Source organism: Solanum dulcamara, chromosome 10, assembly GCF_947179165.1.
Source record: "Solanum dulcamara chromosome 10, daSolDulc1.2, whole genome shotgun sequence".
Classification (NCBI taxonomy): Eukaryota; Viridiplantae; Streptophyta; class Magnoliopsida; order Solanales; family Solanaceae; genus Solanum; species Solanum dulcamara.
This window is the reverse complement of record NC_077246.1, coordinates 65,388,826-65,415,966: the sequence shown is the minus strand read 5'-3', so window position 1 is coordinate 65,415,966 and position 27,141 is coordinate 65,388,826. Positions and strand designations below refer to the sequence as shown.

General features: G+C 35.5%; 3 protein-coding genes across 4 annotated transcripts; 1 reads left to right on the top strand and 2 right to left on the bottom strand.

Moving 5' to 3' along the window:
• Positions 1-2,493: 2,493 nt before the first annotated feature.
• On the bottom strand, positions 2,494-12,749 carry LOC129870100 (vacuolar-sorting protein BRO1-like). The gene is made up of 9 exons (XM_055944696.1): positions 12,190-12,749; positions 10,945-11,252; positions 9,229-10,182; positions 8,576-8,665; positions 7,803-7,871; positions 6,768-6,908; positions 4,981-5,029; positions 4,445-4,548; positions 2,494-3,390 (listed from the first exon to the last, which is right to left on the bottom strand). The coding sequence occupies exons 1-9, from the start codon at positions 12,563-12,565 to the stop codon at positions 2,758-2,760; spliced, it is 2,724 nt and encodes a 907-aa protein (XP_055800671.1). The 5' UTR covers positions 12,566-12,749; the 3' UTR covers positions 2,494-2,757.
• A 1,890-nt stretch (positions 12,750-14,639) lies between these two features.
• On the bottom strand, positions 14,640-18,453 carry LOC129870191 (ATP synthase subunit beta, mitochondrial). Its single transcript, XM_055944850.1, has 9 exons — positions 17,818-18,453; positions 17,182-17,257; positions 16,971-17,059; positions 16,710-16,827; positions 16,520-16,623; positions 16,269-16,427; positions 15,955-16,179; positions 15,542-15,853; positions 14,640-15,063 (listed from the first exon to the last, which is right to left on the bottom strand). The coding sequence occupies exons 1-9, from the start codon at positions 18,307-18,309 to the stop codon at positions 14,950-14,952; spliced, it is 1,689 nt and encodes a 562-aa protein (XP_055800825.1). The 5' UTR covers positions 18,310-18,453; the 3' UTR covers positions 14,640-14,949.
• A 4,072-nt stretch (positions 18,454-22,525) lies between these two features.
• Positions 22,526-26,357, top strand: LOC129871669 (protein DETOXIFICATION 16-like). 2 transcript variants are annotated; one of them, XM_055946627.1, is made up of 8 exons: positions 22,526-22,907; positions 23,735-24,279; positions 24,520-24,606; positions 24,709-24,765; positions 24,879-25,117; positions 25,218-25,336; positions 25,442-25,528; positions 26,039-26,357. In XM_055946627.1, the coding sequence occupies exons 1-8, from the start codon at positions 22,623-22,625 to the stop codon at positions 26,078-26,080; spliced, it is 1,461 nt and encodes a 486-aa protein (XP_055802602.1). In that variant the 5' UTR covers positions 22,526-22,622; the 3' UTR covers positions 26,081-26,357. The 2 variants fall into 2 exon arrangements, with proteins under 2 accessions (XP_055802602.1, XP_055802603.1); XM_055946628.1 differs by having other exon boundaries at positions 22,798-22,907; positions 23,739-24,279; positions 26,039-26,355.
• Positions 26,358-27,141: the final 784 nt, after the last annotated feature.

Genomic DNA, 27,141 nt, shown 5'->3' with positions numbered 1-27,141 from the left:
ACAACAACATAATAACCATCCAAACCACAACAATTAAATGCACAGTAAACTTCACACATTACTCAATTACTATCAATCGCTATTAAGAGTCTATCTATGATATAGAATAAACCATAACCTACCTCAACTGAAGAACCGAAATCAAGCAAGATAGTTCACCAATGCTTTTCTTTTCTTCAAAACCTCACGTTTCCAATCTATCAATTATACAATATTCGTAAGCAAACGAATCCATAGACACCGATGTTATATATATGTTTAACCTATACCCAACAACTTATCCAAATCTATAATCAATTTCTTAAATCTTAAACCTATGATTAAGTCTTAACTTCTCTAAATAACATAATTTTAATGATGTTTATATAATATCATACGCATATTATTCGATCATCTGTATTAATATATCAAACTTAGATTACAAGGATCACTCACAATTTCGACATGCAAAAGCAATTTAAAAAAAAAAAAAGTTAACCTAGTTGTCAATGCCATCCTATCATCAGCCAATCATTCCCCAAATCACAACCTAATCATTAGTTTCCCTTTTCATATTAGTTGCCTTTAAAAAAAATTACTTTGCACATCCGCAGCAGTAATGACTCAACAATAGAATTTTGAAGACTTGGATTCTTTTCCACAAGCTAATCAATGTGATATAATATATATATATATCCAACCTCCTAGAAACTTATGCATTTAGAAATAAATTGGTCTTTGTTTAAGTTATTACCTGGAGCACAGAGCTTTCTCCTCAACGTCGTGCAAATTCGCCGCAAAGGTTAGTTTCTTCCTCCTTTCTTTTCTTTTCTAAAATAATTATTTACTAGAAGTGACAAATCCTACTACTTATTTTAATAATATGAGGCAAGTAATCTAGGGTATTGAATAAATTATTACTTTAACCCACTAATTAAATTAGTTATCTAAAGTTACTCCTCAATTAAATAACCGTAGTTATTGAATAGTTCCAAAATACCTATTAAAAATTTACGAGATAGATTTTTTTATTAAAAAAAAAAACATTAGTACTCAAAACGACCTAATTGGTCGTTACAAATTTAGGAGCCAATCATGCGTTCTTCCTTGAATTTCTTCTCCAAGCCTTTCCTGAATTTCTTCTCCAAAAGAAATCAAAATTTTAAATTTCTTCCCATTCTTTTCGGGCATCAGCAATTTCTTCCCATTCTTTTCGCGCATCAGCAATCTTTTTCCAGAGATATATTAATTTTAACTCAAATACATATATACTTTATTAGATATATAAACTCTTAATATATTTTGTTAGATAAATAAACTCTTAATTATATAGATACACATCTTGCATGCGCCGAAGTGCTAAAATGAGATAGAGTTGGACCAGTGCACCAAATTAGCATTCATGTTTTAAGTTGCATAATTAAATATATGTTCCTTATTCAGATATATATATATATATATATATATATATATATATATATATATATATATTTCGTGAATGCTTTTAAGTTGCATAATTAAATATATGTTCCTTATTCAGGTATGTATATATTTATATATAATATATAATATTTCGAAGTAAACGATTGCACGTACACCCATCCTCCTCTGCCCCTGCCCTACCCACCCATTGTTTGTTTACTGCCAACTACTGCTAACATTTTTTGTCTTTTATTTCTTTAATTTCTTTTGCAGATAATTAACCTTATTGGTGAGAAAAGGTTAATCTGACTTGATTCTTATTCCGTAATTACGATTGTTAGTTACCGCCTAATTACGTTAAGAGTTTAGTTATATATATCATTAATATAAAAAGTTGTTTACACTATCACATCATCTAAATAATATCTACATGTATATCTTTACAACATATGAGATTTGAAGTTTTAAAAATGAATAAAATTATCATTGCTCTAAATGTGGAATTCTTAATCTTAAAAATAAAACAGATTATCTTCTGTAACAAGTAAATATAACTTGATGGGGTATCAAATTATATAACATAAGCTTCTTATAATTAATTATATGCAACTTTATAAAAACAAGAAACGACGTCATGCAGCTAGGGGTATTCACTGACAATGACATACGCAAAATTTTGAGCAAGCACTATCGACATTTTAAGAAATGAACAAATTACTATATATAACTAGGTTCAGTAGCTCCGATTAAATTAGAATCACGCATTACAAGGCTTATTCTAGAGTTGCAACATAGGTTTCAAACCCGATATTTCTGATTAATGATAAAACAATCTCACTACTAAACCACAACTCATGTTGGTTACTACACGTTATAGATTTTGAATTATGATATTCTTCTTGTCCCCTCATATAAATTTCCGATTCCAACGTTGAACTTTCTTTTAAAAGTTGAAAATTCTAGGAAGGTATTGCTCAGATAATATTTCAATTGACTTATGAATATAAAATTCTTATTAGCACAAAGATTTACATAGTTATATAAAATGTTGTGGGTGAGAATCATTGATCCCCTTCAACTTTGCAATAAAAATCAAATATAAATGTACATATTTATCATTATTTAATGTATTTATCATCAAAATATCTTGATATATCATAACTAAATCTTTAATTTGGTCATCGATTATACAAGGAGATACCCTGTACATGTGTGCTTCATTCAAACTTACAATGTATAAAGATATATGCCAAGAAATGGTACAGACAAAGAAGTCTCGCCACGTCCAATCTAATCGACTTGAGAACGACAAAAAATGAACATGAGATGCACACGGAAAAAATTATTGGAAAACTATCATTGCCTGTAATAGCCGCTCTGATGGGGAGGAGGATGAGGATATGGAGGAGAAGGGGCAGTGTAAGGAGGCTGAGGCATAGCTCCGGGCTGCTGTGGAGGTGCATTATAGTATGGACCCCTCCACCCAGGATATGCAGGTTGGCCGTACTCATGGCTAGGTGGAGGCTGTTGTTGATGTTGAGGATGCGGTTGTGGATGTGAATATGGTTGACCTTGACCTGGGAAATGGTAAGGCGGTTGTGAAGAACTGTAAGGAGGAGAGGTTTGACTATATCCAGACATTGTTGGTCGCTGAGGAGGAGGTGCAGGCGGTTGTGGAGAACTATAAGGATTAGAGGTTTGACTATATCCAGACATTGTTGGTTGCTGAGGAGGAGGCTGGTACGTAGGAGCCTGGTGTGGTCGAGAAGAATTGGGTATATTTCCAGTCTCGGTCTGCATCTGGGGATTGGATCTTGGAGGCTGATGAGCCTGCCCAACAGCAGGATAAGTATACCCACTTGAACTTTTATTATCCTGGAAACTGAGACCTGAGATTTGCCTCTGTACCTCTTCCATCATTTCTCGGCACTGCATGTTTCTTGTCATCACAAAATCACTACACTGCTGCTTCACATTAGTGATCGCCTCCTGTTCAACAAAAGACAAATTTATCTGAATTCATTTCCTGGAAATTTGCAGATAGATCAAAAAAGCTTGACGTATTCAGGAAGAACTGGAAAAAGACTAGTCATTTGTCCCACTGTGCACAACTAAAAAATGAATCTTAGAAGTGCGGAAAAGCAACTTTGAGCTACAAGTTCTCAATGCTCATCTCCGATAAGGCTCAACCCAAGCCTCATACCAAAGAACCTAAACAGATACAATGATTAGCATGTGAGGTTATACAATTGAATGATCCTAGTCAGATTTGCAGGAGAACTGGGGGTTTTGACACCATTGACTATGCTTACATGAGAAGATCCAAAGGGATTCTTTGACTTTGCACATGCGAGGGTAGATTATCATACAGTTGAATTAGAGTGAAAATCGAGAATGTGATTGTAATAACGGATTCTTGGTGAGATTAGTGGGATGGGATTGTATAAATTATTCTCATGCGCAATTCATGGATTAGATGAGAGATTACACTTCAGATTATTCTTCTATTAATTAGCCTTGATAATTTCTTTATTAAAAAAAAAAAGGGAAGATGAGATGAGGTGGTGGAGCTGGTAAAGAACCGCACAGCACAGACAAAGGCAGGGAAGATGGGAGGAGAGTAAAAATGTATCCGACAATTCCTTCGGATACCCCATTGGGGAGGGGTTTAAAATGCAACCCATGGAATAGTCACATCTCAATCCTCTCAACGGGTTAAAATAGGTCCCTTGGAGGATAATTGTAGTCCTTGGTATATCAGCCAATTGCATTATAATCCCATGGAACCAAAAGGAAAGTGATCACCGACTCTAATCTAGCTCACCTTATCCCCGCCTCAGCTTCTTTGCCCGACAGAAATTCTTATCTAGGACACAAATGATCATATATCACAAGTGGAATGTGCACAAAGGTTCTACTGAAAGCGAATGATTGGAATCCTCCTCCTGTTGTAAAATGGGTGAGCAAACCTTCCTATCTGTACCCCCTCCCCAAACCACTCCAATAGAAAGACCCGTCTCAAAAGAGGTGAAAATTCTCATACCTGAAGGGTTACATAGAACTTCAATCCCTCATTGATATTTTCCTTGATTTCTTGATATTTCAAAATGGCAGCTTCAATCTGCTTATAGATTCTCTCGCGGGAAGCTGTGGCATCGAGAAGAATGAGCTTAGCAAATTAACACTAACTAGAACATCTGAAATCAACAACCATACTTGAAGAAATATGAATAAGCCATGCCGAGAAGAAATGTCAAAGTAGACAGATATAAACTAGTAGAGAATGCAGATGTTAAATGGCCAACATATCATAGTAAGGGCTGGACAGCACTTCACCATGTCAATTTTAAAACTGATAACTGCAACATCCATTTAAAATGACATCAAGGGACCTAACTTGCTTTGAGTATATCACTGGACACATAATGTGTAAGGAGTCATTTTGATAAACAAAAATTGAATGAAAGGGTCAGCCCACCTAAGTTACTTAGGACAGAAGATATTTGTGTACCAAGAATATCTAAGCTTCAACGTTCTTCATCAGACATTGCAAAATGATTATGGGAATTAAAAACACACCTTTATAATCCTCAAGATTGAAAATAGAAGCAAACTCATAATTTTGAGCCTGCAAAAGGAACACCACCTTGTTAGAGAGCATTCAAAGAGATGCAACTTGAATAATGAAATCCAGCGCAAGTAGATTGTTCCTTCCCAAAAGAGGGACTTTTTTCTCAATGTTTGCACAAAGAAAACTTAAAATGAAGTATTTCTGGTCCGAAGGAATACAATATTTTGGTTAAGCATGCCTTTTATACAATAATTTGTGCTATACAACTCTTAATTTCCAAAAAATATAACTTCGCTTCAGTCCCAAACAAGTTGGGGTCGGCTATATAAATCTTCATTGACCATATTTCTCCATATTAACTCATCTCAGGCACTAATAATGACATGCAAATCACAGGATTCGAACACATGAAATAACAAGTATAAACTAAGAAAAGGAACACCACACATATAACTGCAATTAAGAAAATAACACTAATTATATGATCCTCTTTACCCCCACTCCCCCTTCCAAACATTCTCTTTGACACTTTCTAGATACAAACAACTAGATTAACCTGTGTAACTCAAAAAAGTTTGGAACGAAAAGACATGTCATAGGTGATGTCTCAATTAAGGATATGGTAAAGAAATGCATCTTGGGCCTAACTCAACCCCAAGCGTTAGTTCAAGCGGTGAGGATTGTCCAAACCATACAAGGATCCCACCCATCCCATAAAAAACCGACGTGGAACTTTCAACACCCCACCACCACGCCTAGGGTTGGACATCTGTAATGTGGGCAATTTTTAATATGGGGATCCAACATCGGGTAACAAGAATTGGGATGGAATTTTTAATATGGGGATCCAACATCGGGTAACAAGAATTGGGATGGATTCTGCGCTTATATCATGTAGAGCAATGGATCTTGGGCCTAACTCAACACCAAAAGCTAGCTCAAGAGGTGAAGATTGCCAAAGACCATATAAAGAGACCACCCACCCCACAAGAGCCCGCAGTGGGACTCTGCAACATGGGCGGAGCCACCTTAAGCGAAGGGTGGTTCCCCGGAAAATTATATGATATACAGAGGCTAAATGTTAGCTGAATGTATACTTAATTTTGCACACCCTTAACACAACTAAAGAAAATTTGCACATCCTTTGCCAAATTTCTGGCTTCGCCACGGCTCTAATGTCATTATATTACATCTGAAATGCTTTCCGGATATTTAAAAAATGCAACTTCCCATGTTGGTCGGCATAAAAAGTACTCCCTCCGTCCCATTTTATATGAGTTAGTTTGACTTGGCACGAAGTTTAAGAAAGAAAGAAAGACTTTTGAAATGTGTGGTCCAAAATAAGTGATAGATATTTGTGTGGCTATAAATCATTTCATTAAGGGTTAAATAGACATTTTAAAGTTAAATTGTTAATTAATATAGAAATGTGTCATTCTTTTTGGGACTGACTAAAAAGGAAGTGAGTCATATAAAATGGGACCGAGGGAGTAATAGAAAATCATAGTTGAAAAAAAACACCAGCCGATGACACAAGGATTAAAAGAAACAAAATAGGAAAATGCTTGCATCCCTCGCTTCGTTACCTATAAAATGTATTCTGAAGAGCAATCCTAGAGCTAACAATACGGAAATATATTAGGGAACTCCTACTAAAGACTGTGCAATACACATTTCCTCAAATTTACCAGACAAGTATTCCTAAGATAAAGCTTAAGAGAAGCTCCCAAGCTGAAATGAAAAAGTGCAGCAAAACTAAAAAGGTATATCCCTGAAAAAAACATAAATTCCGAACCTGAATTTGCAGCAGCAACTGTTCTTGCGCCTCGATGTTTTGAGAAATTTCTTCACAAATATGATCATATTTTGCAATCTCCTTCCTGAAAAGATCCTCATGGGAGCCCGTGGATGTCATCAATTTCGGAAGTATATCATCCTGAGTAACATCACACAACAGATACAAAATCAAGTTGCATATTTAGATCCCTTGATGGTGAAGCAGAGGCAAACAAAATGCTAAAAAAACAAGCATGTTGCATATGGATACACAAATGTCAACTTAGCACAAAGGCAAATTCATATTGCATTATCTGCTCCTGAGATGATGAAGAGCAACGGTAATGCCAGAGTAGTCTTAACTATGTCACCACTTCTTTATAAAAAGGCCCGATCTATCCCTCTTTTTCATATACTCAGAAGAAAGTTCTTTTCGACTTCCCTAGGAAATGGAAGTTGCGAAATCACATTCTGAGACATAACTAAAAGATCTTATCAATCTGCATAACCAAATAACCCTCCCTGCCCCCACCCAACAATGAGTTTCTCAATTTAATGAAGAGCTTCACTTGATGTGATGTAATTGAACTATCCATTTGAATTTGTAAGAAAATGGATCCTACTACTGTGGCTCCTTCCCCGTCACTCATCAATAAGATAAGCACATATGAAACCATTGGACAAAACGCCAATCCACCGATGGAACAACCTGCACAGAGTGAACCATCTAATCCAGGATTCATTCAGGGTAATTACAGTGAGTTTTCACACCAAAATATGTTTATCCGTGGCTTATATCATTGAAGTATGAACTCATCTTATTAATATCATGTTAATAAACTCAATGACTGTAGAGCAGCAGAATAAGAGGATGTGCACTAGCAAAGGATTATATCATCATCACCTTCTAGGGTGAAAGATGGCATACTTGACCAACCCTCCTACGATAATGGACCAAAGATGGTTAAAGTCTCATTCTAAAAAAAGATGTCCAACTCTACCTAATAGAATTCAACTTTGCAGAGCATATATTTTAAGACGAATCTTATCATACCTTCCTCTTCATTTCTTTCAGCATATCTTCCAGACCAGCACGCTGAGCACCAAGATTTTCTAGTTGCCTCTGTAAATATAAGCAACAATGACTTGAAGGAGACCACTAAAATAATTTAAGTTGCAACAACATAAAGCTTATACGTCGAAATAGGACAGATGATTCTTTTTAAAACAGATTGGAGTGAAGTTCCGAAGTGCCTTTTTACAGTTCATAAATCCAAATATTTATGGACAATTTCCTTCCGTAATTTATATTTTATAGTACCATGCACAATATACTAAACATTACGTTATTTAATATCCAAAGATGCCTGCATAGTATAATTGTCTTCTAATTTCCTATTCAAAGACCACTTCTCAATCACAAAATGGGCATTAAAGGAATTTCAAACTAGAAATAATGTGCAGTAAGTGCCCAAATCTCATCCATGAAGGTTGCTTAAGAATTAGGATGTTTTTCAATGTTTTTATTAGTAGTATTCACTAATAAATTATTATGTTAATGCACGACTGACATCAATTTTCAAGTTATCTCCTTGTGACAAAAAAACAAAAGCAGAAAGACATCCTGAAAAATTAGACACTTCTCAAACGGAAAGAAGTTAGCTTTCATCCACACACACCTCCAAAAAAAAAGGAGATGATATATATGTTGAACAGTAAACAGAATAGGCTTAAGTCACTCAAGAAACATGTTGCAACATAAACCGTTAGATAAGGAACACAGAAAAGACCAATAACACAAATGTAACCCCACTAATTCATTGTTACCAGGCTCTGCTTCAGGGCTCCCACAATGGCATCTTCAGTGGCGTCCAGAGACAAGATTGGTCTTGCCAAGGTTGGAAGAGCAGATTCGATCTATCAAAGAGAAAAATGCACACCTCAGGACTTAACTTGACAGCTATCACAGAGAGAAATAGAAGTGTTATCACATTGTATGTGATAAGCACTAGATCCAGTAATGAAATATTTTTGCAAACAATAACATGTCATGCATGTGCAATAAGCTACAGATTGAGCCAAGTTTCAAAATGAAATCAAAATTTAGGAATCAAAGACTCCAAATCTAGTATGCATTTAACCTGTTTAAAATCCTTGGAAGTGAACCATGAGAGAAGATACAAATTATCTGGTATAGAAGCATTGACCATCTTACTAAGCTCATGGTGGTGCAAGCGTGTCAGAGATTTATCTAATTCACTTGCTTCATTACCAGATAGGTTTGATAGTTTTATCCTTAGAAGTATTACCTAATACTATATGTCTACAAATAAATCCAAGAGCCAGAGAATTTGATTATTTTATATGCATTGATGAGTAAAGCCCTTGATATTCATATAGCCAGGTGCCAACTAGAAGTGGCACAATAAGACATGACATGACTAGTTATGTAAAATAAGGTCCAAATAATAAATACGTACTGGACGGCAGTCAAGGATTGACATGAGTGCTGCGTGATCCCTCACTGATCGGTCAATTCTGGCATCACTTTCTGCAGCTTGCTTCAGGTTTGCTGCAAACCTGTTTAACCTGTCCTGCAGGTTTTTTGTTAAAGTAGTAGATTGAGGCCTTGTCCATCGGGTTCCGAATTGAGTTCTAAACTGTGTATCTTCCGTTGCTTCTTTTTGCAAAAGCTCCTCTGTCTGGACCAGCAACTCCTGGTTCACCCTCTTCAGATCTCTGAGTTGCTGAATCTCAGCATCCAAACCAGCTGGACCACCACAAATTTGCACTGCCTCTACATCTTCTTTTAAAGCCACAGGTAAGGATAAATTTCCCTCCAAGGCAAGAATCGAATCAGGCAAGTCCATTTCTCTGAGCCTCACTCGAGCTAGCTCACTGCCCTGTTGTAACTTCTCAGCTTGAGTCCTGATGACATCATCAACCATCTCAGTGTACCTAGAAAGAGCTTTTGCACTGTTGTCTGGGACAAGACTGGCAAACATCTTCTCCTTACTTGCGTCCAGAATATCATTCATTTGCATAGGCTTGACCAAGGAAAATGCTGCAAGTGGTGGCAGAGAACTGGCTGGCGGAACCCTCATGAGGTAGACTCTGTCGTTTTCCTTTATAGCCTTCTCCAAGTTTAGATTTGAACTAGCTTCTAGCTTAGTAATTGCATCCAAGAGCTGCTGTGGTGCTCCCCTTGGAGATGTTTTTCTTGCCTCAGACAAGACATTAACACCACTCTTCAACCTTGCAATTTCCTCTGCAATTTCTTCTTTGTCATGGAGCTCTAGACTGTACCTGTAGCAGGCCTCAGCATAAAACAGTGCTGCCTTAAGCTGAACATGAGCTAGCCAAGCCTTGTCAAAGTGCTGGTTCAGAGGTGCAACATTTAATGCTGCCAAAGCTTCCTCATAAAATAATCCAACCTATGATAGAGCATTCATTTCATTTCAACATCGATTTTGCATCTATTGCTGCATCCAAGCACTTAAGCAAGACCCAAAACAAACTCAACTGGTTTGGCCAAATTTGATAATTTACAACTTATAAGCTAAATGATATGAGTTGACATGCTATCTACAGGAATAACATGTGCAATAAACTAAAGAACCAATATCTGAAGGAACTAGCCAACCCAACTCAGACATGCCTTCTTCAGTGAACTATACTGAGTTTAAATTAAAATTCGAAAAGAACAAATCCAATATGAAATTGTTCTCACCAACCCCCAATTCTCAAGCTGCATATGCCACACCTGTAGTATAGTCTAATATAATTTATACATGAGTTTATTCTAACCAAACTCCAATAAGCATCATTGCATGTAGGAACTTGGAGGATTGTCATTATTTATTACTTAATATAAAATGAGCATATTAACAATACAAAGTTGCACAGACCATAGGAGTTTTCTTTGCTGACTAGATTTCCGATAGAAATGTACAAAAATTAGTGGTCTTTATCTGACATGGACTAAATTATTTCCTTCTAAATATCTTAGGAAAATTCTAATAAAGAAAAGAAAAAGTATTAACTCACTCAAGCTATCTAAGAAAAAATGTTGCATAGCAATGTGACTAATGTCAAGAACTCAACTAATTCTACAGATAAGTTTTTTTCTTTATAAGTAAATCTCATACAGCAGTTATTGAGTGGTGTAGATTAAAAGAAGGAATAGAGAAATGAACCTGTCTTGAAATCTTTGCACAGACACCAGGAGTATTTCCCTTGGCAATGCTATTCTCAAAAACACACTCCTGAGCCTGAGCCAACATGAGTCTTTCCAGCATCCCAGCACATTCGACAGAGACATCAACAGTGGTGGAGCTACCCATTGATGCCTTCATTGCCACATTGTCTCTCAAGAAGGCAAATGCCCCAGCAGCAGCAATAAAGGAATGTGATCCCTGTCTTCTCCCCTCAACTGATGAACGATCAAAACCCAATCCCATCTGACTGTGCACTGCCCCCAGATTGAACAAAACTGCAGCTTTTTCTATGTGGACACCCAAAAAAAAAAAGGATCAGTAGAACTGTATGATAAGATGACAATAGTTCGAGATTAACATTGATTTCTCCAAACTCGTAATAATTAAGATTAATGTACCCCTTTTTTCCTTACCAAGTGACAAATATCACCATGCTTTTTTAATTACTAGTAGGTAAATATAGCCAATTTGTGTGAAGAAAATTGCTGTGTGTTTAATGTTCATCTAGGATTTCGCAGCAAATAAGTAGTCAATACACTTCCACCGCTAGACAAAACTACTCTCAAGCAACAACAACAACCTAGTATAGTCCCAAAAGCGGGGTCAGTGGAGGGTAGAGTGTATGTAGACCTGACCACTACCTCGAGGAGTTAGAGAGGACAAATACTCTCAAGCACAGATAAAAAAATGAAGGCTGTGGTAGAATAACAGGTAGCATAAAAGAAGTCCAACTATGGTGAATCCTTTGAATAAGAAATTTGTTAAGACATGCCCAACTTGCCTAGGATTCATATAGCCAACCTTATCTAATCTAGGAGCCAGGCATATTTGATTGATGATACACTTAAAGCTAGAAGGGCCTGGGGCCAATGGGAACAATCATTAATTTCGAGATATACTGGACTAAAGTTAATCCATAGCTAGAACAAATTCCATGAGCATCTTTTAGATAATTTGGTTCAGAAAAAGGAACAGGAGACCAATGTAGATGCTCAGAGCAAGTGCATAGCAATAGAAAGCTATACCCTATACAACAACTGCACTATGAAACTAAAAAAGTAAGGACTGACAACAAAAGATGCAAAATTTAAGACCCAATTGCGAGCAATGGAAAAGCTGTAACTCAGGCATTATCAATTGTACAATGAACAAGTATCAAACAATTAGAAACAAAAAGTACGCAAAATTCGAAAAACCACAATTGAACAAAGTTGCAGGAAATACCTAAATGGATGTTCTGCTGAGCAGCTTTGTTTTTGTTCTTAAAAGCATCATACCAAGTAAAAGTAACAGAATTAATATGGTCTTGATCAGGTGAAATTGGGAAACGAGACTCAACAGCACAAAGGGATTTATAGTAATTCTGCAAAAGGTCACGACGAGCAGGAAGAGATGACTCATTAGGGCCACGTTCGATATCGGAACGGAATTGCTTAAGCGTTTGAAGATCATCTTCGAGATTTTGAGCTTCACGTTCGGAGTAATTGTAGACTATGTAGTTTCGGAGTGGACGGTAGAGATCGAGCGAGACAGTTTTCTTCTCAGGGATTGTAAGCATGATGTTGGCTGTTTTCGCCGCCGTTGACGACGGTGCGGCCATGGTTGTGGTGGTGTTTAACGATGATGCTAGGGAGTTTGGAAAGAAGAAGTCAATTGAAGCTTAGATTAAGGGTGTGATTTAGCTATTTGCTTAGTTGGGAAGGAAGACATGAATGTTAAGTCGCTGGCATTTTTGGATGCACTGTATAAGAGAAATAAGTTTGGGTTTTGGAGTGCAAGTAGTGACGTATTAAATGAGGCGGGCCTAGAAGTGAGGCTTAATATAAAAGTTTTAAGTATATTGGGTTTATTATTTACGAAAATGGAGATATTAATGAGGATGTCGGATCTCACTCAGTATTGAGGTAAGGTAGATGAAAATAGAGGCTCGCACCTGAAGTTTTGTGTCATAATTAGAAGTTATCATCAAAACCTAGGTAAGTTTTATGGAGTGGTGATTAAATAAGTACTATATTGTCATAATGGAGTGTTGATAAATCAAAAATTCTCACGTTCAAAAAATAAAAGATATAGAAATGAGGAGGTTGGTTGAATGTGTGGACAAACTAAGAGAGATAGGATCAGAAATGAGAATATTCGGATAAGATGTGAGTGGATTCAATGGAGGAGAAGATGCACAAAGCAAAGCTGAGAAGGTTCAGGCATGAGAAGAGGAGATACATCGATGTTCAATGTAGAGGTGTGAAAGATTGGCTATGGATGCTTTTAGAAGGGGTAGAGGTAGGGGTGTCAATGGTACAGTTCGGACGGTTATTTTATGAAATTTATTCCATATCATTTTTTCAGTTATTTTAGTTCTTATAACCAAAACTAGATTTTTCAAAACCGTTCCATTATCTCGGTTTCTCTTCGGTATCGATACGTTCTGTTAATTTTTTATTTTTTTATTAAAAAATTATAAAAATTAGAACACGCTATTATGTATACTAAAAAAACTAACAAACAAAAAAACGTTATTATGTATACTTGGGATGACTTTGACAAAAAATCTCTAAACATTTTTATCATTAAAGAGGTGATGAATCAAGAAAATAAGAATAGAAATTCGTCCCATTACATTATGGTAGTGTAAAATAATATAAAGCAAAGACAAATGTATAATTTATATCATACAAGCTGAAAAAATCAATCAACATGAAACTCAAGAACTGAGTTTACTTAATTTATATATCCAATAAGAGAAATTTAAACCATAAGAGAGGAAAAATATCCAATAACTTGTAGCTTGTTATCCAAGATCGTTGGAATACCTTGTAGTTTACTAGTTACTACACGAGAGTTGAGATGTTAGAACTAATTTAATTTTAATCGGAGTAGAATAAAAAGTTTTAGTGTTAGGACTTTGAGTGCTAATTATGTTGTCACTTGTAATCACTTTCATTATCTTGTGTCTAAAGCAAAAAACTTAATATTTTATTATTTTTAAATTTGATATATAAAATATATTTTACATATATATTATTCGATACGATTCGGTATTTTTTTCGGTTGCTTTTTACAAAATAAAAAACCTATCTAATTCTTTGGTACGATTAAAATTTATATAAAAATCATCTGTTTTATTAAAAGAAACCTAAAAATCAGTTTGATACGATTTGGTTCGATCGATTAAGTCGGTTTTTTGAAAACCATTGACACCCCTAAGTAGAGGTAAGTCGAAGAAGTATTGAGAAGAAATGATTAGACAGGATATAATACATTTTCAACTTACTAAGAATACGACCTCAAATAGAAGATTATAGAGCACATAAATTAAGGTAATAAGTATTAGTGTTATCTTGCTATCCCCCTCTATCCACATTGTTTATCAATATCTTGTTTGTCGATATCAAATATGTGAAGCATAATTATTGACAATTACTTCTGCAACAACATTAATTTTATGCTCGGTTTGGAATCTGTAAGCACGGGAGCACCATTTAGTAAGCTCCTACAGTGGTATTTTTTTCTATTCATGTACCTTATTCATTGTTTTGCCCTACGAAATTCTTAAAGAAGAGCAAATATTGCTGGAGATAAATGACTTATACTCTCAAAGCATGGATAGAAGTTTAAGACCAGATGATCGCGTCATAAGGGAAGATGGATAACAACGGGCATGAAATGAACCATAATTGGAAAAAGAACCTGATTCAGAAGACATTTGATAATTGAAGCATCAAAAATTCTCTAAAAACGACATGAAAGTAACATATACAAGCTTGCCATTTACCCCCGTTATTATGTGACATAATAGAGCAGGGGGTTTGGCGAAAACGTCCTTGGCTGCAGCATGTCTCTCTATAACAATCCCGCATTGGAAGATATAAAAACAAAAAGCAGAATTCTGGACCCCTTGGCCCTCCCAAAAAGAAACCAAAATGTCACAAACTAAATTATTTTGGTGAAGAGAACAAAAGAAAGTCACTGATGTTTATAATCTATCTAGGCTGCAGATTCCTTGGCAATCTTCTCTGCCTTGGCAATGACCTCATCGATACCACCAACCATATAAAACGATTGCTCTGAAAGGTCATCATATTTGCCATCCAAAACTCCCTGTCAAAAAGATATTAACAAAGAGTTCATCAACATAGGACCAAACAGCAACAAATTTAGATCAACCAACAGAAAGAGGATACTAAAGTTGTTGACAAACTTCAATCAAGGGCAAAAGGGGGGAAAAGTCTTCTTTTGGGGGGGGAGGGGGGAGTTGCGAAGAATCGAAAAGCATTCATCAGCTTCGTAAAAGCCATAAAGAAAGTTCAATTACATACTAGCACTGCACATTCTTGTAGTAGAAAAGGGAAAGTAATGGCAGATGCTCAACTTCAATTATAAGCAGAAAAGTATGGATAAGTTGCAAAGCAGGAATAAATTCAGATTTTAACTTGTTGAAGAGGTTTTACAGCATGTCTGCTAATGAGAGCAACTAATAAATGCAGTAGTTGATCACATAGCAGACGAGCAGCATGAGAAAGCCTCCATACAACAATTAGATGCAACAAACATACAATCTCATATTTATTAGTATTACCTGGAAACTGTTAATGCTCTCCTTCAAGTCGACATATTTTCCAGGGGCACCAGTGAAAACTTCAGCGACGTGGAAAGGCTGACTGAGGAACCTTTGGATTTTACGTGCACGGGCAACAGTCATCTTATCATCTTCACTAAGCTCATCCATACCCAAAATGGCGATAATATCTTGAAGATTCTTGTAGTTTTGAAGAACTTTCTGTACCCCACGGGCAGTATTGTAGTGATCCTCTCCCAAAATGTGAGGTGAGAGCATGCGAGATGTAGAATCAAGTGGATCGACAGCAGGATAGATACCAAGCTCAGAAATCTGGCATCCAAAAAGAAATGTAATGACCAAAGTTAAATCAACTCCATCAACCCATCATAGTTAATAAAATTACAGCACCAGATCAAACAATGGCATTATACCTGACGGGACAAGACAGTTGTGGCATCCAAGTGAGCAAAGGTTGTAGCAGGAGCTGGATCTGTCAAGTCATCAGCAGGCACATAAATAGCTTGGACAGATGTAATAGAACCTTTCTTGGTGGTGGTGATACGTTCTTGAAGACCTCCAAGATCCGTAGCCAAAGTTGGTTGATAACCAACAGCAGATGGGATACGACCAAGCAAAGCAGACACTTCTGAGTTAGCCTATTTCAATATAAGATGCACATAGCGCCACAGTCAGGTTATATAAAATAAGAAAAAATTTATACATGGACTTTTAGAGATAAGCCTACCTGAGTAAACCTGAAAATATTGTCAATAAAGAGAAGCACATCCTGCCCCTCAGCATCTCGGAAGTGCTCAGCCACGGTCAAACCTGTAAGTCCAACACGTGCACGAGCACCAGGGGGCTCATTCATTTGACCATATACAAGGGCACACTTGCTTTCACTCTGAAATAGTTTGAGTTCATAATATGTCAGCAACAGAAAGGAAAAAGCATACGAGATAAAGAGGTAGAGAAAATGATTTTGATTAAACTAACTTGCTTCTCGCCTAGCTTGATGACACCACTTTCAATCATTTCTCGGTACAAATCATTACCCTCTCGAGTGCGTTCACCAACACCAGCAAAGACAGAGAAACCACCTGTATAGCCAAGTCACCGAACTGATCAGCTTTGCAGTGACTTTTATATGACCTATATAAGGAGGTTCAAAGAAACCAATCCTAACCATGTGCTTTTGCGACATTGTTAATCAGTTCCATAATAAGCACAGTTTTGCCGACACCAGCACCACCAAACAGCCCAATTTTTCCTCCTCTTTGGTATGGAGCAAGAAGATCAACGACCTGACAAAAGCATAATGATGATAGAATAGTCATCATTATTAAGTTCAATAAAAAGCAATGATAGAAGAATCATTACTGAATGTAGCATTTCGGATGGAGTGCAAAAATATACTGCCCAAGAAAATAAGAACTGACGGAATTACCTTAATACCAGTGACAAGAATTTGTTGTTCAGTGGCTTGCTCAACAAAGGCAGGAGCTTCACGATGGATTGGCAAAAAGTGATCGGTTGCTGTAACCATTTTACAGATTAAGATGCAACTATCAGAACCATTCTCATGGATAGATTATAATTTTTTTATAAAGTCCAATGGATAAATTAGAATATGGCGTATCCACAGCAATGTGACTTACTAATTGGGCCTCTCTCATCAATTGCCTCTCCAATGACATTCATGATACGTCCAAGTGTGGATCTACCAACAGGAACCTGTCATCACAAGAAGGGGAAACCATCAAACTCAACTAAAACGTACACAATCTGTTTTACAAGAAAAACTTGGACAAGTCGGGCAGCAGCCAAAATGAAGATACTAACAATAAAAACAATCAGAAGACACCATTACAAAGAAGCCAAAGCACAGTCACCATACCCCAGCATAAACTTCAAAAGAAAAAACAAAATAATGTAGGAAACATGAGTGATGGATGTCATCTGGAGATCATAAGCAAACATGAGTGATTCACTTCCAAGATAGTAAACTCCTACAGCTTTACAGTGACCAAGTATCTTTCAAACTGTACACTAAATCATGAGCAAAGATGAATTGTTCAACACCTTGAGTAATAGACCACTTTCCACTATAATAGAGCTACAGATCATCGTGCATTAAGATCTGAAATCACTTGCAATCAATGTATAATATATACAGCTCCCACAACGTTAATATTCAGGATTTGACCTTTGAGGAAAAAAATGCAACTTTTTAAACAAGTAAAGCACGAATATTTGAAAATGAAAAAAATAAATAAGGAATTCTGATCACTCACGGTGATAGGAGAACCAGTATTGAGCACAGGTTGACCACGCACAAGTCCTTCAGTACCATCCATAGCAATAGTCCTAACCATATTCTCCCCCAAATGCTGAGCAACCTCAAGCACAAGTCGGATCTGATTATCCAACACCTCAAGAGCAGTGAGAATTGGAGGCAAACCATCATCAAATCTCACATCCACCACAGCACCAATAACCTGACAAACCTTCCCGATCGCACCAGCACCTGTAAACTCATCTGTAATTTTTCCACTTGCTTCACTACCAGATGACTTCGGTGGTGTTGATGTCTTAGACGCCGGAGCTGCTGCGGAGGTAGCGTACTGTACCGCACGGTTTAAGAGAAATCCTTTAGGGGAAGCGCGTGAAGCTGGTCTAGCGATCGAGTTTGCTAATGATGATCGGGAAATTGGAGCACCACCCCCGCCGGTGCCACGTTGAGCCGATGAACGGAGGAGAGAGGCGATAAGCCTCCTGGAAGCCATGGAAGGATAGAGAGAGAAAGTGAAAAAAAGGACAGCTAGGGTTTGATTTTGAAATGTGTTGAGCTGATTTATCAAGAGCCCACTGTGTGTGATCCGTTTACTGCTTTTACTCTGCTGAAAAACCGAGGAGCATTTGAATTTTGTGTTGTTTTTTTTTTGCTTTTTTGCTTTTATACCAACTTTTTTGGCGAATAAATTGGAAGTCCGTATTTTTACTAAATCAATCATTTTAAACTTTTGATCTAAAAATATGAATATATAAAAAAAATATTGTAGAATAGTAAAAATTAATGCTAAAACAAATATAATATTTATTTAAAAAATAAAAGATATAGTAATTTTATTATATTGACACAATAAATAAATTCAATATTTTTTTGACATACATATCATATTAAAGATATTTTATTATATCTGATACAAATATGATATGATATTGTAGTCTACCTTATACAACAATGTAATACCCACTAAATTCTACAAGTGAGGTTTATAAGTGAGGTTTATAGAGAGTAGAATGTAGGCAAAACTTATTATTACCTCGTAGAGGTAGAGAAGTTGTTTTCATAGACCCTCGGCTCAAGTAAAGCAAATCCAGATACAAAAAAAGAAGGGAATAGTGAAGAGATATAGTAAGTTACAAGGAAACAATGTAAAGGCTACCAAAAGGAGCAACAACAATAACAACAAAATAATGCAATAAGTGAAACACAATAAATAATATATTATGATAGATTATTAAAAATAGTGATGAATATAAAAAAAAACAAGAACCACAATAATACAACCAGTACAGTGACAAGTTACCTACTAACCTTTTATCCTAAATATGTGTTTTCCACATCCTGTTATATAAGGTCATGTCCTCGGTAATCATAAATTGCAGCATATCATGTCTTATCACCTTTCTCTGATACTTTTTTCGATCAATCCTTGTCTCTCCTTTTCACATATTCAAATCATCTCAGTCTCGATTCTCACATCTTGTCCGCCATGGAGGTCACTTCCAATTTATTTTGAATATCCTCATTTCTAATATTACTAGTATGACCATACATCCACCTTAGCATCCTAATCTACGTAACATGCATCTTTTGAACATGAGAGTTTTTGATTGGCCAGTATTCCGCTTCATACAACAATGTTGGTTTAACTACCACTCTATAGAACTTATATTTGAGTTGGTTTAACCACCACTCTATAGAACTTACCTTTGAATTTTGGTGGTACCTTTTTATCACATAAGACTCCAGAGACAAGCCTTAACTTCATCTAAGCACAACAATACAATGTGTGATATCCTCGTTGACGTCCCCAACCTCCTGGATTATAGACCCAAGGTACTTGAATTTGTCTCTCTAGGAGATATTTCATGTGTCAAGCCTCATTTTCACACCTTCTGCATTTTGCATACTATGTCTTGGTTATGCTCAACCTGAATCCTTTAATCTCCTAAGTTTGACTCCACGCCTCTAACTTGGCATTAACTCCAATGCGTGTCTCATCAATCAGTATTATGTATCCACAAATAACATACACCAAGGCATCTAATCTTGAATGTCTTGCATCAATTCATCCAACACCAAGGTAAACAGAAACAGACTAAGAGTTGGTCCCTGATATAATTTATCAACGGAAAATGTCTTGAGTCTCCTCCCACCGTTCTTACCCGCATTTAGCTCCTTCGTACATGTCCTTAGCTCCTTCGTACATGTCCTTTATCGCCCTAATATATGCCACTAATACACCTCTTGCCTCCAGGCAGCACCACAAGACTTCCCTTTGGACTTTATCATAGACCTTGTCAAGGTCAATGAATACCATATGTAAGTCTCTTTTCCTTTCCTGATACTTCTACATCAGTCTCCTCACAAGATGGATGACTTTTGTGGTTGATCACCCTCGCATGAATCCAAACCTGCTTTATTCGTGCTCTTTCAAAAACCCATCAAAATCTTATCTGGTCTTGTCGATTTCCCTTGCTCATCTTACCAATAGCATGTTTTATCTCCTCAATCTTAATACACCTATAATACCCAAAATTTCATGTCTCTCTGAGTGTTCCAACTCATCCAACATAATGTTTATGCCTCACTCTTCGTTCTACAGTATGTGGAAGTATGCTTGTCATCTTTGCTTAATGAGAGTCTCATTTGCCAATGCCATGCTTTCTTCATCTTTGATGCACTTCACTTGATCTAAGTCTCGGGTCTTCCTCTCTCTCGCCTTTGTGAGCCTGTACAACTTTTTATCTCTGTCCTTGTTCCCTAGTTCAATATACAGTCTTTCGAAAGTTGTGCCTATGTCCCTGCCACCTTACAAATTTCCTTGTTCGTTCCCTTCTCGTCCTCGATCGTGTAGTCCACCCACTTTGCATACACAATCTTCTTTGCTTCCACTTTGCCTTGAACTTCTTCATTTCACCACCAATATCCTTAGTGTCCACCAAAGTTATTCTTCGACACCCCTAGCAACTCTCTAATTATTTTTCTAATGCAACTAGTTGTCTTATCCCACATACTTTGTACGTTTTTGTGCTCTATCATGATCAAAGGTCTTGTCACCAGTGTTAATAATTAATTAACAAATTTATCTAACATAAATTTATTTTTGAAGTTACAAAATCGATCAATATTTCGTGTATGGACTTCGTGCTTTTCTATATAAATATAAAAGTAAATTCAAAAACATAAATTGATATACGACAGTTTACCAACAATTAAAAATATTTCACCCAATTACAAATCTTTTTAAAATTATTTGGTAAATCAGATATCAGATATGCATTTTTCTATAACATAAATTTTAGTGAAATTACCATAAAAATTTGTAGACACCACAATCACTTAAAGAGGCTACAATACACTAAATGAAATTCATATGTGGAATTGGATAGACTAATAAAGGAAAAATACCCTTTAATTTTTCGATGGCTTTCATGAAATTTATGTGTGTTGCAACTGCAAGTCAACAAACTACTGCATATTTCTTTTCCAATAAAAATGGAATCTATAATAGTGTTTACTATTTTTGAAATAGTTAATCACCTAACACGATGCATGTATCAAATCATCTTAATTTACAATGATTAAGCGATAAATTTAGGATAAATATACATGTTAATTAATTACATAGTAAATGATAAAGATTAAATTAAAAACATGTAAATTATATATATATATATATATATATATATATATATATATATATATATGCTTTCTTACAAACTTCATATCAAAGTCAAAATCAGATAAATAAATTGAAACTGATGGAGTATAAAATATAAAAATATATTATTCTCTCGTCTCAATTTATGTGACACATTTTCTTTGAAGTTCTTTTAAAAAAGAATGTCACATTTTCTTATTTGGCAACTATTTAATGCACCATTTCCACTTTATTCTTATTGAGTCTCACTTAACACTTTATTGTAAAAAAAAAGTCAAAAAAATAAGGCTCAATTTAGCTCTAAGTTCCCAAATATTCTTGACAAGTTATTTTGGGGAGAAATTTTGGTAAAATTGCACCATACGTTTGGTCCCAAATTTTTTCAAGTTTTGGTGAAATTTCAAAAAATATTATTTTATACTTGTAAGTTCTAAAAATTATTAAAAATATCCATAAGTTTGTGTTATCATTTTATAATAAATATGTTCCGTTAAAAAAAACTTTATAACATAATTGATAATAATCAACAATAACAAAATAACAGTATATACAATACATTAATTGTTTAATTTAACATATACTTAATGATCAAGAATTAAGAGGATCGGTGAATATTTTTATAGATAAGTTTTATTTAAGAGGAATTAATGATATTGGTTGATCATATTAATGGAGTAAATTGGTAGATAAATATTTAGTTGGAATTAATAAATGATTGGTATTTTTATAAAATATAAAAGTTCTACTTTTTTTTAGAACTTGGGAACTTAGAGATTTTATCAAAAATATTTGCCAAGTAATAACAAATTGTAAGAACAAACACAAATTATCAAAAATAAACACTAAAATGACTTTAATAGAGGCAATTGGTTAACATAACAAAGTCTTCTCTTATTTTCATTAATTCTAGGTGTGATCAAACACTGTCACATAAAATAGAACGGAGAAAGTATTATTTTCTGAAGGTCTTGTTAGCAAGTAATAGATCCCTATCGATGGTTGGGACCCCATAGTTTTATAATGTGATAAATTCCTGTCCAAATGTAAACTAATATATTGTCTCTACAAAAGGGTCAACAAGTAAATTGATGATGAAGATCCCTCTTACTTTCTTGGACCATATTTCTTGAATCAACAAGAAAAAAATGGAAGGTCAAAGTTCAAGTCTACAGGTTCCATTATTGACAAATGAAGAAACAAGCCATGATTTTGATAATACTGCTACTAATGAACAAGTAACTTATGGAGGAGAAATCATTGAAGAAATAAAAAGGCAACTAGGACTTGCTGTCCCTCTTATAGCAGTCAACTTTCTTCAGTATTGTCTGCAAGTTATTAGCATCATGTTTGTTGGCCACTTGGGTGAATTGCCTCTCTCTGGTGCTTCCATGGCTACTTCTTTTGCTTCAGTCACTGGATTCAGTGTTTTGGTAAATTAACTTCTTTTCTTAGTTACTATTGTTTGTTCAAATCCTACTTAATGGTTATTGATTTGGGTTTGTATGTTGCACGCTATGGCAGAGCCAGAAATTTTTCTAAGGGGTGTCACAATATATATAAAAAATAAGTAGTCACACAGAGAAAATAAAACTAAAATTTGACCTAACTAAACAATGTAATTTTCTAGGGAAGGGGCGTCAAATAGTACATAGGTGAATTCATAATCTAGAGTTAGTGAATTCAAAATGTGATAACATGTGTCATTTACTATTGTTTGTTCAAATCATGGTGAATGGTTATTGATTGGATTTGTATGCTGCTCGAACATAGGCGATTACATGATGTAGAGTTAGTGGGTTCATAATATTATTAATGTGTCTGATTTCGGTGCTTGAAACAATTTTGTCGTCTCCTTATTGTTACTATATCTCTGGAGAGAGTCGATAATTTTATATGAGGAACTTCTTAACTCAATCACTTGTTGTTGTTACTCTTCATTTTTTTCGTGTTGAGGTTTATCCTACAAGGTACTCAAATTGGATGAGTGATAAATTTATAGTTTTTGCTCACAAACCTAATAGTTCTTTCCAATTACGTGAACCAATAGTTCATATCGCACTCAGAGATAGGGAATTCCCCATTTTTTGGTTATATGTATACATAGTTCGAGCCTAAAGTAATAGGTTTAGTTGAACTCACAGAATGGACGAGTCCACCTCTGTGTTCAAATGATCTAATTGGGTGCTTGTTCCTTTCTTATCTTGAAGTTTTACTAGTTGATTTATTTCTAAACTTATTTTCACAACTTTTTTGGTAGTTAGGAATGGGAAGTGCACTGGAAACACTATGTGGGCAAGCCTATGGAGCTAAGCAATACCATATGCTTGGCATTTACACACAAAGAGCAATGCTAGTTCTTCTTTCCTTGAGCATTTTGCTTTTACTGATATGGTTTAACACCAGCACAATTCTCATTGCTTGTGGTCAAGACCGTGATGTATCTAACGAAGCAGGACAATTCAATCGATGGATGATCCCCAGCCTTTTCGCGTATTGCATCCTTCAATGCCTCAACAGATTTCTACAGACTCAAAATATAGTGATGCCCATGATGTTGACCTCTGGTTTCACGGCTGTGTTGCACATTTTTATATGTTGGCTTTTTGTATTCAAGATTGGTCTTGGAAGCAAGGGAGCTGCTTTGGCTAATGCCATTTCGTATTGGGTTAATGTGTTTTTACTAGCTGGTTATGTTAAATTTTCCCTGGCTTGTAAAAAAACTTGGACTGGTTTTTCGAAGGAAGCTTTGGACGACATTCTGGATTTTATCAAGCTTGCCATTCCTTCTGCAATTATGATTTGGTAAGTGTAATCTCATTTCTTTCACTTATCAATATGTTCTTCTAAATCATAATTCGAATTTGCAACGTACGTACTTAGTTAATGTGCTTATGCTGAAAGGTTTTTTTTGACCTGTTACGCCTTCCCCCTTCCCCTTATATTTCAACTTCAGGACTTAAATGTTCTTATTCTTTCCAATCCATCTGGCAATATCTGTTATGGAGTAACTGACCTTTTTACGTATTATCACTCTGATTTCAGCTTCGAATATTGGTCATTTGAGATGGTTGTTTTGTTATCTGGCCTTCTCCCTAATCCTAAATTAGAGACATCAGTGTTATCGATAAGGTCCGTGTTCTATTGACATCAAGCTCATTGATTATTTTGCTTCTTAGAACAAAGAAAGATCAAGCACTGCCTTTACACAAGCTCTTTTGAAATTCTTTTCAGTCTCAATACTTGTTGGATGGTGTACATGGTTTCAGTTGGACTTGGTGGTGCTATAAGGTAAGTCAGTACACGGTGCTCACATGATCTGATCAATATCATCGTTGATGACGAAAAAGTGTCAACTTTTCCTTCACCTATATGTATGAACTTTAACTTATTGTTTCTATCAGCACAAGAGTTTCAAATGAATTGGGTGCTGGTCGTCCACAAGGAGCTCGATTAGCTTTACATGTTGTCGTGATAGTGTCCATCTCAGTAGGGTTGATAATCGCAACCACCACCATTTTGGTTCGTTTTGTGTGGGGGAAGCTATACAGCAACGAAGAAGAAGTGATCAAATACGTTGCCAAGATTTTGCCTCTGCTTGCTTTATCTGATTTCTTGGATGGCTTCCAATGTGTGCTTTCAGGTTGAAAATCACTCGACTCTTTGATCCGTTAGCTGGAGCAAGAACGACAATGTGTTACATACTAGAGTATTATGCTCATTTTGCATATATTTTTTTCCAGGGGCTGCTAGAGGATGTGGATGGCAAAAACTCTGTGCATTTATCAATCTTGGGGCTTATTATGTTGTGGGATTACCTTCTTCTGTTCTCTTTGCATTTGTTTTCGATACTGGAGGCATGGTACATCTTTGTTACTCTTTTAACATCCTCCACCCCTACCCCAAACTAACTACCCGCAATCAAATCTCAGCGATCTTTGTCTTTGATTTATGTTCATACATTTAGGGACTATGGATGGGGATCATTTGTGCACTGTTAGTGCAAAACGTGGCACTTATCGCGATAAATATATGCACTAATTGGGATAAGGAGGTGAGTCTGTCTCTCTTTTTGCAAAAAATCCTGATATAATATGGTTGATTCTGTGAAAAAGTTGGCTTATGGAACATAAAAATCAAACATCTTTCACCATTTTAACATCTTAGGATTGAATATATATGCATACAAATTGCTCATTCCCTTTTTCTTAGTAGAACTAAAAGTGTAATCCATTCCTCACCAGTTCTGAAAGCAAACTCTTTTTTCCTTTTGTTTTTTCACTCGATGTTTGCTATCTGCATTGGGTCCTACTAAATCCAAATTCACGTCGGAAAGTCCTACAGTGGGAGGTAAATGCTCCCTAACAAAGGCAACTCTCATATCCAAGGCTCGAAACCGAGACTTTTGGTTAGAGATTTCCCACCCGGTGTCCGGAAAGCAAACTTATATTAGTTGTGTTTGATATACTACTATCTTTGATGAACAAACAACAATTGATTTTTTTTTCCTTTCTATGAGCCTATGACTAACATAGACCTTTTTTAAAAAAATCTTTGATACTAGGCAAGAAAAGCTGTAAATAGAGTTCACGTTTGTATTGCTTGACATTTGGCGCGACAAGCAAGGAGTATTGATAGGTAGGAATTGTGAAGGGAAGGAGATAACAGCGACGGAATCAAGATTTTCATTAAGAGGGTTCAAATTATAAAGAATTAAACACACGAAAAAGTTGAGAACTTCATTAGAAAGAAAGGTAACTCTGGAAAAAATAATTGATATATTCTTGAATTTTGAAAAATTCATTTATATTGTACTATAAAAAAAGTGTCAACAATTTATGTGTATGTCTCAAAATACTTATCGTTTTAGAAGTTCAAGATCAAATTAATTATTTTATTTTATTTTACCTTTAATAGTAATTGTTCAGAAAGATTGCAACACCTCAATTATGAATGAAAAATAAAGTAAATATTTAATAAAGAGAGATTATATCTTAAGATTTAAATACAGATAAAATAATGAAATATTTCTCTTGATTAATATTACTCCCTCTGTTCACTCTTACTTATCTACTATTCCAAAAAATAGATTTTCACTTTTACTTGCCACTTTTAACATATTAAGAAAAGACTAATTATTTTTTCATATTTTACTCTTAGCGTTAATTACTTACGGAAAACTTATAGAAATTTCACTAGTTTAGAAGCTAATTACTTTAAAACACTCTAGTTTGCAATATTACACATGTGTTTATTACCGCAGTGCTTGTGCATGATAACTATTGATAAATCAAGAATAAAAAGAGTTGAAAAACATTATGTATATTTTTGTGATTTACAATTGATACACTAGACACTATTTATATACAAAGACTCATAAATACAAGCATGATTCTAGCAATAATATCAGACTATATCTTGCACAATATCAAGGGTGTGATTCTGCATAGTTAAAGTAGAATATTGTTCCTAATCTTTTAAAATAATATCAGATATTTGGAATCATATCTGATATGGTCAACATCCCCTCTCAAATTGATGCTACTTATCAAGAAACATTAATTTGGATAATAGGGATTGATGCCGGCTTCTTGTCATTGCTTTTGTAAAAAGGTCTGCCAATTGATCATGAGACGTGTTATGTCGAAGATTGATGACTTGATCAAC

Coding starts and splice junctions, on each gene's coding strand:
- LOC129870100 (XM_055944696.1), bottom strand. CDS start 12,565: ATGGCCGCACCGTCGTCAACGGCGGCGAAAACAGCCAACATCATGCTT. Junction 7,872..8,575: donor GAGCCCTGAAGCAGAGCCTG/GTAACAATGAAT, acceptor TTATATTTACAG/AGGCAACTAGAAAATCTTGG. Junction 6,909..7,802: donor TGAAAGAAATGAAGAGGAAG/GTATGATAAGAT, acceptor GATGTTACTCAG/GATGATATACTTCCGAAATT.
- LOC129870191 (XM_055944850.1), bottom strand. CDS start 18,309: ATGGCTTCCAGGAGGCTTATCGCCTCTCTCCTCCGTTCATCGGCTCAA. Junction 16,828..16,970: donor TTCTTGTCACTGGTATTAAG/GTAATTCCGTCA, acceptor TGCTTTTGTCAG/GTCGTTGATCTTCTTGCTCC. Junction 16,180..16,268: donor ATATTTTCAGGTTTACTCAG/GTAGGCTTATCT, acceptor ATATTGAAATAG/GCTAACTCAGAAGTGTCTGC.
- LOC129871669 (XM_055946627.1), top strand. CDS start 22,623: ATGGAAGGTCAAAGTTCAAGTCTACAGGTTCCATTATTGACAAATGAA. Junction 25,118..25,217: donor CTTCCAATGTGTGCTTTCAG/GTTGAAAATCAC, acceptor ATTTTTTTCCAG/GGGCTGCTAGAGGATGTGGA. Junction 25,337..25,441: donor TTTTCGATACTGGAGGCATG/GTACATCTTTGT, acceptor TCATACATTTAG/GGACTATGGATGGGGATCAT.